Here is an 18,372-nt window from a genome sequence, read left to right as displayed (position 1 = left end):
TGCTAAAATGCTAACTCATCTCCGAGTTTAAGGACTCATTCCTGCACCACTGAGACTTCTGAGCATGAAAGAAGCATACACATGTTTTTGTTGGGTCAGTTTCTTTGTGGTTTTATTTCTGACAACATGATCCATTACAGTATCTGGACAGTTAGTGTGCGTTATCATCTACTAACACAGACATTCTCTCGGTGCAGACGGCCAGGTTGTGGTTGTTAAATAGGTTTATTCTGAAAACCTGGAGAAGAAGTGGCCAAGTGACACACACACACTCATACTCTGTCAAACACACACTGGGCAGCTGGGACGGTTAATAAGAGTGGAGAGCTTCTTCTTCTTCTTCTTCTTCTTCTTCAGAGCTTCGAGCAGCAACTCTTCTGGGGTTCTAGGTGAAGTTGCTGCAGTTGGCCAGCAGGGGGAGTCAGTCACTGGGACAGGAAGTCCATCGCGGTGTCTCTCTCCTCCACCAGCTCAGCCGCTGTGGCGTCCATCTTGGCGCGGGAGAAGTCGTTGATGGGGAGTCCGCCCACCATCTTCCAGGTCTTATTCTGTAAGGGCGACAGAAGGAATGGTCAGACGTCAAGCGATTTTATTTTGTCCATTTTTAATAGGCTTCAACTGTGGCTGTCATCAAATTGTTCTCTCACTTCTCCCTCGTAATATATTGAGAAATAATGAACAATCTCACCCTAAAAATATCCCATCAATTAACCTTTTAATGAGACTTTTCCGCTGCTTGTATAATACGATACATTAAGCTTTTTTTATTGTGTCACACTGTAATATTCAGTTTAATATTCCATCCCTCACATACCTATGTATATATAATAATTTGCTTTGTAAAGTCAACATGTATATTTCTACTTTCTTGTTTAGTTCTAATCTTTTTTTATTTGTTTTGTACAATGTCTTGTCTTTTGATGCTGCTGCGACACAAACATTTCCCACATTGGGATCAATAAAGTTCTATCTTATCCGTTTTGATAGGCTCTAAATGTAGCCGTCATCATATTGTTTCTCTGACTTCTTCCTTGTAATCCCCCCAAAACAAAAATCACATTAATGAACATTTGAATAGGAAAAGTCATCTTTGAACTCTTGGACTCTTCAGCTGCTACAGGATTAATAACTTGAACACTTCAAATGGCTTTTGTACATTTTCACATGTGGTTTAATTCAATGTGTGCAGGTGGAGATTCCAGGGCTGAACAATTCATCAAAATGTTTTTTAAAATCCGAATTTGGACAATATCCAAATCTTAGGAGACACAATATTGTTATATTTGCAATGTTGTTGTTGTTAAGTATTGTGGCTCTGCTTACATATGGTATTCTCGAGAATCTAAATCATGATCATTTCATTACATTTACCAAATGAGTGAGAATAAAGAAGCAAAAGTTATAATCTCCACGGACAGACTCACTCACCTTGATCTCGATGGGGAAGGAGTAGATGAGATCCTCTGGGATGCCGTAGGAGTTTCCACCGGCGTACACACCCATGGAGGTGAACTCACCCTGTAAACAAGAAGCAGTCTGAATTAACAACATGTCAACAACAACAAACACGTGCAACAACAAATATATCATACACCGTGGTGTTGTACAAAACCACAGAAAAACAGCAAAGGAATTTGGTACTGTTAAATAGGAAATCTTTAGAAATGTTTTAATGCTCATGACTTCGAATACATTTAGCAATATTCCTGATTTATTTTGCAACTTAAGAATAAAGCAATATAGTTATTTTAGAGACTACTTTTTATGTGCCGTCATAGTACAAATCCACCAAGCACTCTCACAATTCAAAGAATACATGTCATCGTTTGCGTGGAAAAAATCTGAATGAAATGGCCGTCTTTATTTCAAAACTAATAGAATAAAAAAAGGCCCTCTGTGATAATATGTTGTTTTTGAACTAGGCTAGAGTAGAAAGCCAGAAGAAAGACCACATGGTGTAAGAAATGTCAGAAATGGTCAAATCCGTTTCTCAGGTCTCGACTCACGTCCTTGGTGCCGAACCAGATGTCCCTCATGTGGTCGCAGATGGCCTTGGCGGCGGACATGGCGCTGGACAGTTTGCGGGCTTTGATGACGGCGGCGCCACGCAGCTGCACCGTCTGAAGGAGAGGAGGAGAGGAGGTTAGGAAAGAAACTACAAAACCTGAAGATGTAATATCTAGAATAAAAACATTGCTGTGGTCAAATGAAGGCATACGTTACACTAAGAATGTAAGAAGTGAAGCTGTTCTTCCTGGGGCTAAGCAACATATATAGTTTAGGGGTGCAAAAACTAATCAACTTAATCGGTTAAAATCGATGACCAAATTAGTTGCCAACTCATTCAGTCGTCGATTCGTTGGTGACGTCATCACGTGTGTTTTACGCGACGTTAAGCTCCAACGTTATTGGTCTTTTTATCGGTACTGGAGACATTTAAAAAATATATGTCATGTATTATTGCTACAAAAACATTATATCGCAGTCTTAGTGTCGCCAACTCGTTTCTAATATGCAAAAAAAAATAACAAATACGTCAGGTGTTATGTATGCTAGCAGCAACACGCGGAGTTAACTCCATTATACAAACCTGGGTTAATGATTAGAGGTAACTGAGTTAATTAGTTTGTTAAAGTTTCAGCTATTCTGTTTACAGTTCTGTCATCACATTATTTAATATGATTTGTTAAAACATTGTTGTTTCTTTTGATGTGAAATATTATTTATTTAATTTAAATAAAAAGCAATGTTAGTTTTGTTCAAAATGTGTTTAGTTAATTTAATAATATATGTATTTTTGAATCAAGTATTCATCTTTATTGTCTTCATTGTTAGTTTCCACATGCCTAAAACAACCTCAAGCTAAATCTAAAAGTTGATGGCTAAATAAGAGCGTTTGAGAAATTGTGCAAGGCATAATAGTCCATTAATCGTTTCATTAATCGATTATCAAATTAGTTGTTTGTTGCAGCTCTAATATAGTTATTCCTTTGAAATTGTGATGAGATACAATAAATAGATATCATCTAACATTTGGGATAATGTAACATTAGTGTTGCCTTCTCCTGGTTTGAAAGGCTTGATTGCACTGAAGTGATGCCATTTGGATTATTTAACAGAGTAGGCATAATAAGTTATGTAGGAATAAAACATTTTCTAATAATGTGTGACTCACGGAGATGAAGTCTCCTCGGAGCCAGGCCTCGTCCTTCACGGCGTCGTAGGCGTCCTTCTCTACTCCCTTGACGGTGACCTTGGCGTGGTGCACGTCGGGGTACTGAGAGGACGAGTGGTTCCCCCAGATGATCACGTTCTTCACTTTGTCAGCGGAAACACCGCAGCGCATCGCCACCTGCAGGACAGACACAGACACAGCATCAGTTATTCTGTTAGACATACTGTGATGGCCAACAATGCGTCTGTAGATAAAATGTCCTTTAATCGTCACTTGGTGATCATAAATGGAAAATAAATATTGATGTAGGTAAACAGTAATTTGGTGATATGTAGCACCATTTGACTGTTTTGGAAAATTCCTATTTTCTGTTTGATTCTTGACTTTTGCATAATTTGTTTATGTTCTTCGATCTACCATGTTTTTTGACAGTTTTGCACCAAAATATAATCATTTCTTAAATGTACAAAAAACCTAACAAACAAATGTTTTTTATAAAACTTTACCTAACTTCTCCCCTTCTCTTATTTTCCATTTGTTACAGTTTTTTAATTCATATAATTCATCATGTACAGATATTCAATCAGGAATGGAAAACAGAAGTCTGTTTTCCATTCTTCAAAGAGCAGCTGGAAGGCAACATGTTAGCTAGGGTAAGGTTATGTGTGTGTGTGTGTGTGTGTGTGTGTGTGTGTGTGTGTGTGTGTGTGTGTAAGCCTGTCTCGATAATCAATACATTGACTTATCGTACGATAAATAAAAATGGACTCGATAACTTATCTGAGCTCGATAAATTGCCGTTTACATGCGTGTTTGTTTACATAAGGATGTGACCAGCATTTTAGCCCGGCGCGCCGTGAGGGGCGGGGCCTCACACACAGCCAGGTCAGGACACTCCGCGTGCAGAAGTGTAGCAGCCAAATTAATAATATAGAGACAAGCAGGAGACAACGTGTGACTTACTCGAGGGGAATTTGAAGTTAAATGGAATTGGTTGCAAAACAAATAGCACATCTCCGGTGTGGCAGTATTTAGGATTCAAGCCAAATCAACGAGGCGAACCTACGGACTTGAATGAGCCGTTATGTCGCATTTGTTTTAAAAAGGTAGCGACAAAAGCTAGCAATACGACCAACCTTAAACTGCACCTGTGTGTGTGTGTGTGTGTGTGTGTGTGTGTGTGTGTGTGTGTGTGTGTGTGTGTGTGTGTACCTGGGAGCTGGCTCTGTTGTGGTCCAGGCGGGTCAGGCAGGAGAAGTTCTCTTTGGGGATGGACGGAGCAGATTTGGAGGCGATCAGACAGTTGGTGTTCGCTGGGTTTCCAACGACCAAAACCTGAAACATATTTTTAAAATATCATGATTTTAGAACAGTGTTTTCTTTATTTCTAGATATTTCGTTAAATTACTGATTGTGATGATTTCTACTGACATGCAAATAAAAAATGTCAACACAGGACATATTTCCGTATGAAATAAAACACATGTTGTAGTCATTTAACTATCAAAGAGTCAAATAGTGGACTGATAAGAAACAAAGGAAGTTAGTTAGAAATTAGAGTTTCCAAATTGATGCAAGCCATCTTTACTATTTGAAAAGTAAACAATAGAGGAGGAAATTATATTTTACTGCATACATTTGTATTTACAATTTGACTTTTGGCCATTCTAGACAAGAGGAGACAAATAACGTCAAGTTTCTCAATAAACAAACAGAAGTCAGTTTCCTCTGATGTTAAAGTCCTCACAGGGTTCAACATCAGGCTGTTTTCTCTTCTCCACATGTGACGCTCTGACCTTTGACCTCAGTAGAAACCTCTTTCGTCACACTGACGCTGGACTCGTGGTGGACTTTAAATCATTAGAGGCATTCCTGCTTAACTGAATGCTTTGGATTCACTTTAACCCGTTTCACACATGCAGTGCAGCCAGCTTATTTAGAGCATGTGTCAGACTCAAGGCTCGCGAGTCAAATTCAGCCTCTTGTAAATGTTAAATTGTTGTAGCTGGAGAACATTTAAGGAAGTGATCAGAGAAAGATATCTGGTGTTCAGAAATAAACCTATTGAAGTGGCGTAACGCATGCTAACATTAACGCATCATATTTACATCTGTGAAATGGGCAGCACATGAGTTTTCTCGACTGGATTAAACCGTTTTATTTGCAGAAATCAGAACGCTAGAAGATATGGGACATGTCAAGTATATGATAAATAACTAATTACTTGAATAAATGTCCCACACAACCATTTACTTCTCCTTTTCAGGCCGGGGAAACAGCTTGTTGTGAGTTAGCCGTTTGTTATCTAGGTGCATTATTTTGACATGACTTAATGCAGAATCTTTATTTAACTTTTTGGGGGAATTATGAGCAGCAGGTCGTTGTGAGTAGACTATATGGGACACGCAATGAAAACCATATGACTGGCTCTTGATGTGATCCTCATGTCCCAGTATGGTCTGTAGCGAAATGGATTTTGACACATGATCTAGACATTAGCCAAAGTATATTTAAAACATTAATGTTCGCTTCATTTTGAATCGGACAGAGAGCTGCCTGATCTCCTAGTACCAAGTCTGTGTGATGTACGGTTTCAGGTGCAAAACCAGAACAGAAATGTAACGTCCGAATGAGAAGAAGAATCGACTTTCAAGAATTGATCTCTGTAGAAACATGAAGCTGCTTTAAGAGTTAACGTGACAGCAGAGGAACAGCCAGCTTTGTTAGAGGAAAGATGCTGGATGAGCACTTTCATTTCCCTGTGGTGTGACTAAAACTCCCAGAAGTTATGAATACACGCTGAGTCGACATGAGCCTGTGGGACATCTCGGTCTATAAATAATTGACATTAAATATAATAAAATAGAGCAGCGGTTCCCGACGTTTTTCAACTCACGGCCCACTTAAGAATATAAAAATGTTTCCGTGGCCCACATTCAACCATAAACAATACGGAGGCTAAATAAAGTTCTGATTGGTCGATTCAGAACATGTGACACGTTGTTAATACAGTAGAACAGACCGCTGTCAAGGACTGTACTGACCGTTGCTAAGGAGGATCGAGAAAGAGAAAGGGAAGGAAGGAGGTTCCAATATAAAAAATATCTTAATAATGAAATTGTTTCCACACAAATCATAATGTTTTGCTAATTATTTGAATTTGGGAACCGCTGACATGTCGGATTAAAGAGTCACCTTGACGGTCTTCTTGGCGTACTTGTCCAGAGCGGAGCCCTGAGTCTTGAAGATGGCCACGTTGGCCTTCAGCAGGTCCTTCCTCTCCATCCCCTCTTTCCTCGGCATGGAGCCAACCAAGATGGCGGCGTCGATGTCCTTGAAGCCGACCTCCACCTTGTCAGTGGGGATCACCTCTGAGGGGGAGGAGAGGAACAGCATGGGATGAGTTTATATTCATTAAAAACAGTGCTTATTATTAGGATTATAAGTATTGTTATTAATAAGTGAAAATGTGTCCAATTATGTTCAAATCCGCAGTCCTAGAAAAATAAGTAAAAATATAGAAAGTCTGGTATTAGCATGTAGCGCTAGCATGACATGTTTTTTTTTAAATATACTTATATTTAACAATGTCATAATGTTCCATAAGTACATTAAAAAGTTAAATGAATTCTTTTTTTTGTTTTTTCTTTGTACATATATTCAGTGCAAACTACGGTCTTATTTGTATGTGCTTATACTTAGCTTCTCATAGCTTCATGATAGCATATCGTCATTGTGTATCCACTTCACTTTTAAAGGTCCCCTCTTATACTGTTTTTCATCAATATATTACAGGTCTCAGATATATACAGAGCCTGTCTCTGATTGGCTGAAACACCAAACAGATCATTGCAGCATCCCAGAATCCCCTCTGTTTCAAAAGTGCTGATTCTGTGTCTGTAGCTTTAAATGCTAATGAGCTGCTGCTGGCCACGCCCATCTGAGAGATGATTCTTTTTTAAAGTAGAATTAACTGGAAATGAAGGGTTTTCAATTGTCTGTTTAATGTTAATTAATAGTTGCTATACAATATTAACTGACCTCAAATCAAAGTAGTTTGCCGATTAAGCTGTGCGTCATCTTCTTGATCAGATGTATAAATAGCGGTATTGAATGCAGTTAATATTTTTTGGGGAAGAACGAATCTAGTATTTTGGAATTAAGCTTTTCAACTTAACAATTCTTGAATAAAAAAAATGATATCTTACAATTATTTACTTTACAACACACATTATCTGTATTATTTATTGGCATCCATTATCAACCTCTTGAGCTCATGGATATCTTATCTGCTGTGTACAGGTGACAGATGGTGACTGTAGAAACGTATTGATAACGATAAGGTGAACTATTGGTAGTGATAAGGTACAAAAACATCTGTCTACGTCACTCATCTCCGTACATGTTGTTTTACAATGGCCTTCACTCTGAGGTTTTTACAATTTCGTTAATTACTGACTCGATTTTATGTACTTTGGGAAGATTTTCACTTTAATCAGTCGTTCTTTGTCTCAGAAAAGTTTAAAATCTCAGCTTTCTTCAGCTTCCCTCCTGCCAGCTCGTCTGATCCTGATAGGATGTGTTTTATGTCTGTCATTAGAAGTTAAAGTGCTATCAGAGTGGACTTCAGTCAGGGTTCACTTCCCCTCATTGTTGTCCCACCACTGATCTGATTGGCTACTGTGGTGTTTTAACCCCCGGCCAATCAGAGGCCTGGGTTTAGACCCTCCTTCCTCCTCCACACAGCAGCAGCAGCGCGGAGGTTTTGAAGGACACATTTAAACACAGCGTGCTCTGCATTAAAATGTGATCCAGATGCAGAGACACGTGGTCGACATCAGACTCCTTAAAGCGGAGAATATTAGTTTAACATTGCGTTCTTCTCTGAGGGATGAACAAAATCTAGCTCTAACAATTGTTACTGAGATTACAGGAACTATTACAAAAAGTCTTCGTTGTACAGTTTCCTTCCTCATAGGAGGTTTGCAATACTCTAGTGTTGCTTCACAGGAGTTTTAAGAACTGAAATAACTGACACGTGTTATAAAACGCACCTTATCCGTACCCTTTGTTTTTTAATGACTTATTAATATCAGTACATACAAATATCCTAACTATGTTGCTGCAGCGGGGTAGTCTCCGTTAGCTGCTGTATAGAACAGACAAGACATCCCTCGGCTCAAAAGTGAATTGAATGCAAGCAAATAATATGTTTCAGAGTAAAAATCAATACAAAATGTACTTTTCCTTAAATCTGAATATTAGTTCATGTTTATTCTTGAAAATCTTAAATCTCACCAGATTAATTAATCCACAATTAATTATTCTGCATTCAAATCAACTTCTTTTTGTTAGATTAAATGATAAGGAACATGCATAACGTAATTGGTAAACTGCTTTACAATGATTTATTCATCAGTCTAATTTAGCTATTTACATTATTAATGAACATACTAGGATTACATTCAAAGATGAAACCCTTTCAGACTTCACCAATAGTTGTTTTGTCAGGATTGTTCTTTAATTTACAATTACACTAAAATATTTACAGAACATTTTATCACTTTTGACGACAGCTACATTTGAGAATCACATCTCCAGAAATGCAGCCCCATTATTCCAGGTACAAGCACATCCTAGGAAGGTGACTAGTTATCTCTCCTTTAGTCTAAAAATATTATTATCTTACTTTAAATAAACCTTGTAGAGTAGTCTAAAGCTTTGGAGAAACTAAATGGATTTTATTTATAACTTAAAGGTCAGATTAGTGTGTGAACCATGCATCGGCAGAGTTTCCTCACCCCTCAGCAGTGGGAGGGCGCAGTCCTGCAGCTCCATGACGACTCCCTCCAGCACGGGCAGCATGGGGGGGATGTCCAGCAGGATCAGGGTGATGGGCTGAGAAACAACAACAACAACAAAAATCACCCTAAAATCTACAAAGCATTATCTGTGAAGGAAATGTGGATTTTGGAAACAACTATGACTCATTAGAAAACCGTCATTCTAAAATGTTCATTTTTTTGGGAAACTTGCATCATGGTGACTCAGCATTTCTGGCAGACATAAAAAGGTATTGAGGAAGATTCCCAAATGTTTTCTTCCCTTTAAAAAAATGTTTTTATCAGTAATGCATTTCTTTGTAATTGAAAGGCAACTTTTACAGATAAAATGAGTTTCTGATGCTTCATTTGCCATCTTATTTATTTCTTAAATAACCTTTTAATCTATAGATCAGTAAAGCGTAGTATTCTTTTGTTATGAATGCCAATACATTTCCTGAATTAGATAAATACAAGTGTATAAATCCTGCAACAAGAACAGAGTTCTTATGTTAAAAGCACTGCTCAGAGGAACAGAGAATTTAACTCCATTAAAAAAACACCTTGAATGGTAGCTTGACCTTGCATATTGTTATGATCAGACTCAACATGTCACTAAATAAAATAGTCTTTCTATATACTATAGGGTACTTTTGAATTCGGCATGCATCACATCCATAAGACACTTCGGGAACATTTCAGGATTTCTGAGGATGATGCAAACGCTGCTAGAGATAAAAAAAAAAACACTCAATAGCTGCTGATAAATATTACAAAAAATAGTACAAAGTTTCACATCACTAGCCAAGTCTGAATCTTATCGAGGTGCCTCCTCTGGGCCAATCAGCTTATTCGATGTGACGGAAAAGAACAATAAAGGAAATATTCAAATAGTATAGTATTATTAGAGTAAGATTCACTGTTAAGGTCTCAACAGCTAAGCAGATGGCAAACCCCACATTAAACCCTGTTTTATTCATGATGAGGACATTATGTAACATGCTCCACACAGTCTGTGCAGCTTTCAGGGGGAAAAGGGGCTCTGCCTGAGGTTATGTAATCTCACCTGCTCCTTCCCGAACACATCTCCCTTTGCGATGCTGTACAGCAGGGAGTAGGCGATCTGCCCAGCAGCGCCTGTCACCACAACACGGATTGGTTCGGCCTGGAGGGGGAAACATGGATTAAAAAAATGTGTCATTGACCTAGATAGGAAGGAAACGAGGCGGCAGTAACTTGCATTGTTGGTCTGAAGTTAAGAGAGCCTGTATTTAACGGATGGAAACCTCACTGCTGCTTCACAAGGCCTTCATTCTCCTCGGCCCTTTAGTACAAAGAGGACTTGGCACCAAGCTCCATTAAGAAATACGTGCAATTTAAAATGACCTTGCATACTGGTAGAGGAGGGGAGGGGTTTAATTTTTGACTTTATCTGAAGCAACTGATATCCCTCTTTAATTCAGCATGCATCACATCAAAAAACATGATTTTTAATGATTAATCACACAATGCTTAACTGTGCCAAATACTGGATGCAGCCAAATTCAAGTACTATAAATAATGCAAGCCGAATTGAAGGGTGGTTGAACTTAAGTCAGGCATCATATTTGAACCTGCTGCAACTCATCGAAAAATCAAGAAATCTAAATTAAATAGCGATTTTTTTTGTGAAGCTAGTTTCAAACTGATGAATCTCCTGTCATGATTGGTTGTCGCGACTGAATAAAACAAAGGCCGATGATGACGTGACGCCACGCCACTGCCTACTGACTAAAATGGAGGCAAATGCATGAATGTACAGCAGACCAGCAAGTGTTAAAACAACGGAAACACAACTCAGGGTTGCAGAAGCTAACATTGCATAGTCTGAGAAACCACCTTTAACGTGAGTGAGGCAACTGCGTGTAACAAACGTGGTTCTTTAAACATTCATTCAGAACATGCAAAACGTCCAGAAAATAGCAGAAAGTGAGATTAAATTCTGACGCTGCAACCCATTCCTCAATGTCAACTCTCAATGCATCATTTAGCACACCTTTAAACATGATAAAAGGACTCCTGTTACATGAATAAACCTTTAGAAACATACAGTAAAGCAGCTAATGGTGCTTCTTACCATTTTAGCTAAGAGGTGAAGATGCTTCTGTGTGATGTGCCTGTTCTCCCTGCTCAGAGTTGGACTGCACGGAAGGGTCACCTCTGCGCTTGTATTGTAAAGTCAGGCGGTGAAACGGTTTCTCCAAACTCACTAGGGATTTGTAGTTTTTTACGATTCTGATACAGCCTTAACAAGCGAGCCAACTGCACAAAAAGAACGCAGTTTCCCATGATGCACTGCGCTGTTTGCACCGCGCCCCCTAATCCATATACGGAAGAGGATTTTCTGAAAAGAGTATTTTTTTTACTGAGACTCAGGAGGCAGTTTGGCGACGCCTGGTGGCCGGACGCGGAACTGCACCACTTTTCGTGAAAACACACTATTTTGAGAGTGAAATCTGCCTTTTTTCTGTGTTTGAGTCAATGTCTCATGAACTTCAAAGTACTTAAATATACTAAATACTTTATAAAAAAGACAGGTCAATATTTATATGTGTGAACAAACCATAAATACCCCTGGAAACACTACAAAATTACCGTAACATTTTCAAGAACTTCCACATAGGCTTTCGATTTTTGCTTTTGCAAAACAACGTCTACAATCATTTAAATCCAAAATTTGAAAAAGGCTTAAGATGTGTCAAATACTGTTTTGAATTATATATTGGTTCCTCAAGAACCACCTAGAAGATCTCAAGGATCTCCTGAAACCTATCTAGAACTTGTAAACTGGACAATACTTAAGACAAATTTGATGTGCTTTACTCTTGTCAATAATATGCTTTTCCTCCTCTCCACTACAACTCAAAGGTTGATATTGTCCCACATTTATTTGACATATTTAATTACTTTTCAGATCAAGATGTGATACGTCAAACAAGTGAGTAAATCACTGGGTTTTATAAACCATTACAGCCATAAAGCTCACAGATTCACCCAGTGAAGAGAGCACATTGAGCAGCGCTGTGTACCAACAGCATTCCTCTGAGGCCTGAAGGCAGCTAAGCAGCTTCACATCATGATCCTTTAAGTCACTTAGGGGTCTCATAAAATGAAAAATGCTTTTACCGTGGTGTTCACATGTGTTTCTAAGTGCTATTGTGCATTTTGGGTGGTTTTATGACTACATTTCCTTTTACTGATGTGTATTTAACTTGGGAACATGTATAACATTTCTGAATGTGACTTGATTTTAGTTAACATTGATGACCTCAAGGAGTTTATCTTCAATGCTAGCATCATTTAAACGTATAGAAGGCTAATTCAGATAGCTCTTAGACAAAATATCTTTACATTTTAATCTTTCTTCTGCGAAATGAATCAAAATCTAAATATAACAAATGGATGTGGCGCTCATGCATTTAGATGACTGATGCAGTTGGGAGAAGACATTGACAAAGACCATCACGTAGGGAGATATATAACATAACAGTATTGTAGCGACAAAACTCCCAATGAACAGTCGCTAGAGACTAAGGTAGGTTCATCACTTTGACACTTTTCAATTAAGAGTCCGTAATGGGGCGAAGCCTGCGAGCTAGTTCAGGCAGTCAACTCGAGCACTTGTGCTGCATTCATACATAACGCCCCTTGCCACTCTACAACCAACCAAACAGAGTCTCCTTAATATGCCGCTCTATTTAACCTGCCAGATCTCTCTCCATGCATTGCTTTCTGCTGCTATTGCTGCAGCTACCTCTACGTTGCTGCTGCTTGCCTGCCCCACCCCAGCTTCCACCCCAGCTTCCACCTCAGCTTCCACCCAGCTTCCACCCCAGCTTCCACCTCAGCTTCCACCTCAGCTTCCACCCAGCTTCCACCCCAGCTTCCACCCGAGCTTCCACCCAGCTTCCACCCCAGCTTCCACCCAGCTTCCACCCCAGCTTCCACCCCAGCTTCCACTATAGCTTCCGACCAGCTTCCGCCCCAGCTTCCACCTCAGCTTCCACCCCAGCTTCCACCTAGCTTCCACCCCAGCTTCCGCCCCAGCTTCCACCTCAGCTTCCACCCCAGCTTCCACCTAGCTTCCACCCCAGCTTCCACCCAGCTTCCACTATAGCTTCCGACCAGCTTCCGCCCCAGCTTCCACCTCAGCTTCCACCTCAGCTTCCACCCAGCTTCCACCCCAGCTTCCACCCCAGCTTCCACTATAGCTTCCGACCAGCTTCCACCCCAGCTTCCACCCAGCTTCTACCCCAGCTTCCACCCCAGCTTCCACCCCAGCTTCCACCCCAGCTTCCACCCCAGCTTCCACCCAACTTCCACTACAGCTTCCGCCCAGCTTTCGCCCCAGCTTCCGCCCCAGCTTCCGCCCCAGCTTCCACCCCAGCTTCCACCCAGCTTCCACCCCAGCTTCCACCCAGCTTCCACCCCAGCTTCCACCCCAGCTTCCACTATAGCTTCCACCCAGCTTCCACCCAGCTTCCACCCCAGCTTCCACCCCAGCTTCCACCCAGCTTCCACCCCAGCTTCAACCCAGCTTCCACCCCAGCTTCCGCCCCAGCTTCCACCACAGCTTCCACCCCAGCTTCCACCCAGCTTCCAACCCAGCTTCCACCCAGCTTCCACTACAGCTTCCACCCAGCTTCCACCCAGCTTCCACCCCAGCTTCCACCCCAGCTTCCACCCCAGCTTCCACCCAGCTTCCACCCCAGCTTCCACCCCAGCTTCCACCCAGCTTCCGCCCCAGCTTCCACCCCAGCTTCCACCCCAGCTTCCGCCCCAGCTTCCACCCCAGCTTCCACCTGTAGGCTTTGGGGATAGTTATCTAATCATAACTCAATGTTCTTTGTAAATCTGTGGAGTGATGAGGCCCGAGCCTAGACGCCAAACTCAACTATATGCTGCTTCTAATAGACATGTTAAAGAAACACGTGAGTTGTCTGACTGAACTGAAGTTATAGCTTAACGATGTTTAATAACTCAAATAATCAAACAATAACTTGAAGAGGACCGAACGGCGAACAGAAAATGTCCGAGCCAGCTCATCGTATCTTAGTGTGATACTAATTACTGACAGGTGGACTAAATACAAACAAACAAGACCCATGTGACAAACACCGGAAGTGGTAATTAAAAAGAAATGTGTGCGATCTAAAATAACAACAATATTGGAGATAATTGCCTCAGGCTGAATCAGCATTTTGGCTCCAACAAGTTTAATGTACAATAAGCATGTTTTTATGATCAACCAATTTTGCAGACCTTTTCTTAGTAGCTTATACAAATACGTTTTCTATATAGGAGAATGAATGTGTTGAATTTTGTGAGCGTTTCAAAATGAAAGCTTATCTTTAAATGTCAGAACAAGAGTCCCTCTGAATTACACACATTATTATTCCTATCACAAACCAAACACAATGGAGCTTAGTCAAATGTCATTTGGATTCTCAACTTTTTTATCCCAGATCCTCCAGATGATACACAGATCTCACAGTGGGGTCTGTGGATTATTCTGGGTGACTGGGGTCAGAGGTCAAAGATCACTTGAGATGAAGTTCACTGCCCAGACTACAGGGAGTCCATGGGTTCAGTTGCCAGCTTGTTAAGTTGTTGTTGATCAGACAGTTATCTGTTGCCTCACAGCAGGAAACCCTGAGCCGTCTGATCTGCTGACGTTTATAGAGCCGAGAGTTCACCGGAGTCACCGGAGCAGTCTCATCCTTTACTCAGAAAAAATACCAACAACTGACACGCAGGTAAGACTACTGCAAACCCTACTTAAGTAAAGGTATCATTAGCGATATGCACTTGAAAATCAAAAGTAAAATAAAACGTCTGACGGCAAGCTAACAGAGATAAGATTATAAATAAATCGTAAGTGAAATGTCATTTAGTAATATTTGTATAAACTGGAGGTTATAACTACGTGGGAATGCTACCACGGAACAGTGGATCGTAGGTATACAATTCTGACTGCCCAATGACGTGATACATTTGCAACATTGCCGGAACTACGTGGACATCTGTAATTCTTGACTAGGTTTTTTTTTTACCGACTTTGGGTTCCTTACCTCCAATTAGAGAAAACCCTAATGCTCTAGCATACAGTGATGTTTTATACAAGAACGTTCTTCCAAAAAGCTGTCAACAGTTTGGGGAGGACCCTCTCCTTTTCTGTTTCAACACAACAATGAAGCAGTGTCTAAAAAGCCATGGTTTTCCAGTTTGGTGTGGAACGACTTGTCCTCACTTCCATCTCCCCCAACGTCCTGCAGTTGGGTTTTACATCTTGCAGAAAGCCTTGACAGATTGATGCCCTTGGTTCAATTTGAGCTATCATGAATCAAATGTTTACGACCTATATGCTTTTGTCAATAAACTACAACCCTAAAGAGCTCAGAGCGAAAGTGAAGGACGTGGATGTGGGGGATGTTCTTTCAGAGAGAGAGAGTGTACGTTTCAGCAATGAAAGGGTTTTAAATTACAGTCAGGCTCTGTATCAAGGGCACGGCAGCCATCTTGGATCTGAGTTCTGTTTGCTTAGTTTCCATAAAGCTGACTGAAGTAAAACAGTCTGCTGGTCTGTGATGCTGACAGGAGCTGACCGTGGTGCTGATAATCTGCAGCGGGAGAACAGGAGGCACATCCCGGAAGAGTAGGTGTTGAGATTTCAAAATAAAAGCGCAAACAAGGATGTTTAAGAAGACCCATTTAAGGGTGTGAAAACGGGACTTACTGGGAACAACATATTAACATTGGTAATCTCATTTAGTCACAATAATCACTATGTAGTTATTTTCTATTGTTTTAATAGGATTGTACTTTGTATCTTAAATGAAAGTGTTCCTATGCAATATTTTTCAGACGGCAATTTAGTTCTGGATAAATAAATAAAATGTTTATTTCTATATGAAAGACTGTACCTTATTTTTGTAAATTAGGTCCCTTTTGCAGTAATTAACTAATGACATAATTCCAAATTGATTTCTCATAATAGACAAGAATCTTATCAGTGCTGTAAAGAGCAGGAAATGAGTTGATGATGATTCAATTAATTTATACGAAGTCAAACTGTTGTACGCCACTTAAGTGCAATTGTTTGACCTCTGTTGCATTTCTCTAACCAACCAATTTTGACTATCTGTTTCCCCAAAATAGTAACATGAATAAATGAAGACTTAAACTTGAATTTGAACTTGAAAAGACCTGTTAAAAAAGTGCTTTTATTTTTGAAGGCATGGACCGGATGTGCTGCTGTTTACACTGCCTGGCTTCGAGGTGGCACTTTGCCAAAACGTCCAGGTGAAGACGACTCACTGAATTAATAACGACGGGGTTAGAGACACGACCTGCGGGTTAACTCACACACGAAGGTAGTGCTGGGTTTCCTGCCGCCATGTTCACAGCTGAGGTCTAAAGGGAGCGGTACAAAACACCGGATCTGTGTGTTACCCCGTTAACAGGGCGGTTCAGGGTGAAAGAAGAAATTATACTATTTGTGATAGCGTATATATCAAAGACGGTGCTTTATTGAGACAAAGTTACAAGAATGATTCCGTGTTTAATCATGTAGTTTGATCACACATTAAAGTTATTGAGACAAGTTCTGACACAAAAACCAATAATTGGATTTTATGTTTTTTGGTGACTATGACTTTATACTGAATTAAAATGATTAAAACCTTGAACACTGTCTTTTTACGCTGACATGTTTATACTCACTGGGAGACAAAATGGGTTGTATCTGTCCTAATGTTTGTATTTCTTTTTGTATTTCTTTCTCTCTCAGTTTATTTACAATTGGCATACAGTACCAGTTACCTCTTTAATTCTTATTCTATATGGTCACAAATATACCAATTCGTTTTTACCATGGTGTACTTATCTGCTATTTTTTATTATTTGTATACTTATTGTATTATTTTACTATTAACAACGTTTGCATACTTAATTTTGTTGGTGTCTATTATCACTCACTTTACAGTATCTTCATCATCTGCTGTTGTAATAACGTAAATGTCCCACGTAGACTTGTACTTAGTCACAACACATTCTCTGCAACATTTAGCTTATTGTATTTTACATACAAAGTTTACTTAATCTGCATTACTTGCACATTGGTCCAATATTTTATATCTTCCTGCACTATTTATTTGTGTTTAGTTTTGTTATGTCTTATATGTATGTTGCATTGTTGAAGGAGCTTCGGACTTAATATTGTCATTGCTATATCTACACTGTAGCTGCTGTGCATATGCCAATGAATGAAGCCATTGAATTGAATGTGAACATGTTTAATTTAACAGATTTGAACTCACCTCCCAGGACACCGCCCTCACCACCAGATACATGGAAGTCAGGACAGTCAGCATGGTCCCTCCGGTGTTCTGTTCTCGTTTTACTGAACGTCTTCCGGACAAAAAACGGCAGTTCGACTCAACTCGGTACCAGGGGAACAACAGACAGGCAAGGAAGGAAGACAGACAGACAGACAGGCGACTTTAAACCGCGCTGCAGTGCGACTTTCACAGCGTCTGGTAGCTCACACACACACACACACACTCACACACACTCACCTCCACCCTCTATACACACACTGCTGCAGTCAGTCTCTTAATAAGATTTCTAGTACGTAAATAGCCTGTGACCGGAGTCGGACTGCTAAAGCCTCTCATGTGAGTAATCACAGGTGTGAATTAATACTAAGGACGGGAGGATACCATTATTTTGCAAATAGAAGTGACGTCACTGCAGGGGAATGGAGTATCGTGGCTGCAGCAACCCAAAATAAAAAACACGTGTCAGGGTCACATGACGACACACTGCTGCAGAGTCAGACACAACACCACACACACACACACACACACACACACACACACACACACACACACACACACACACACACACACACACACACACACACACACACACACACACACGCACGCACGCACGCACGCACGCACGCACGCACACACACACACACACACACGGAAGTTGGATTCTAAATGCACTGATATGTCTGATATTGACTATAAAAGACTAAAGCTGTCATTTGCACTCTTAAATTAGATGTGATATTCTAATAATATCACAAGTGAGAGAAGGGAGATTAGTTATTCTATCCTGCACTTTGAGAATAAAAGTAAAATACAAGTAGATAAAGTCAAAAATGCAAGTCACTGATGTCAAATACAAATCTATGAGGTCAAATACAAGTCACAGAAGTCAAATACAAGCAAATTAAGTCACATGCAAGTCACTGAACTTGAATACAATTCTAAAATATTGTTACTAGTACCTGTACTATTTAATGACAATAAAGTTGAATCTGATCTA

At 40.1% G+C, this 18,372-nt stretch overlaps 1 protein-coding gene across 2 annotated transcripts; it reads right to left on the bottom strand.

Annotated features, from left to right (window-relative positions):
- Positions 1-84: 84 nt before the first annotated feature.
- On the bottom strand, positions 85-17,650 carry LOC307040704 (malate dehydrogenase, cytoplasmic-like). 2 transcript variants are annotated; one of them, XM_079683824.1, is made up of 9 exons: positions 17,355-17,650; positions 10,064-10,162; positions 8,977-9,073; positions 6,371-6,546; positions 4,388-4,510; positions 3,176-3,352; positions 2,007-2,120; positions 1,429-1,518; positions 85-548 (listed from the first exon to the last, which is right to left on the bottom strand). In XM_079683824.1, the coding sequence occupies exons 1-9, from the start codon at positions 17,406-17,408 to the stop codon at positions 426-428; spliced, it is 1,053 nt and encodes a 350-aa protein (XP_079539950.1). In that variant the 5' UTR covers positions 17,409-17,650; the 3' UTR covers positions 85-425. The 2 variants fall into 2 exon arrangements, with proteins under 2 accessions (XP_079539950.1, XP_079539951.1); XM_079683825.1 differs by lacking the exon at positions 17,355-17,650 and adding an exon at positions 11,114-11,263.
- Between the last annotated feature and the right edge of the window lie 722 nt (positions 17,651-18,372).

Source organism: Notothenia rossii, assembly GCF_949606895.1.
Source record: "Notothenia rossii genome assembly, chromosome: 1".
Lineage (NCBI taxonomy): Eukaryota > Metazoa > Chordata > Actinopteri > Perciformes > Nototheniidae > Notothenia > Notothenia rossii.
Note: the sequence above shows the minus strand (reverse complement) of the source record. Positions and strands in the feature narration are given on the sequence as shown.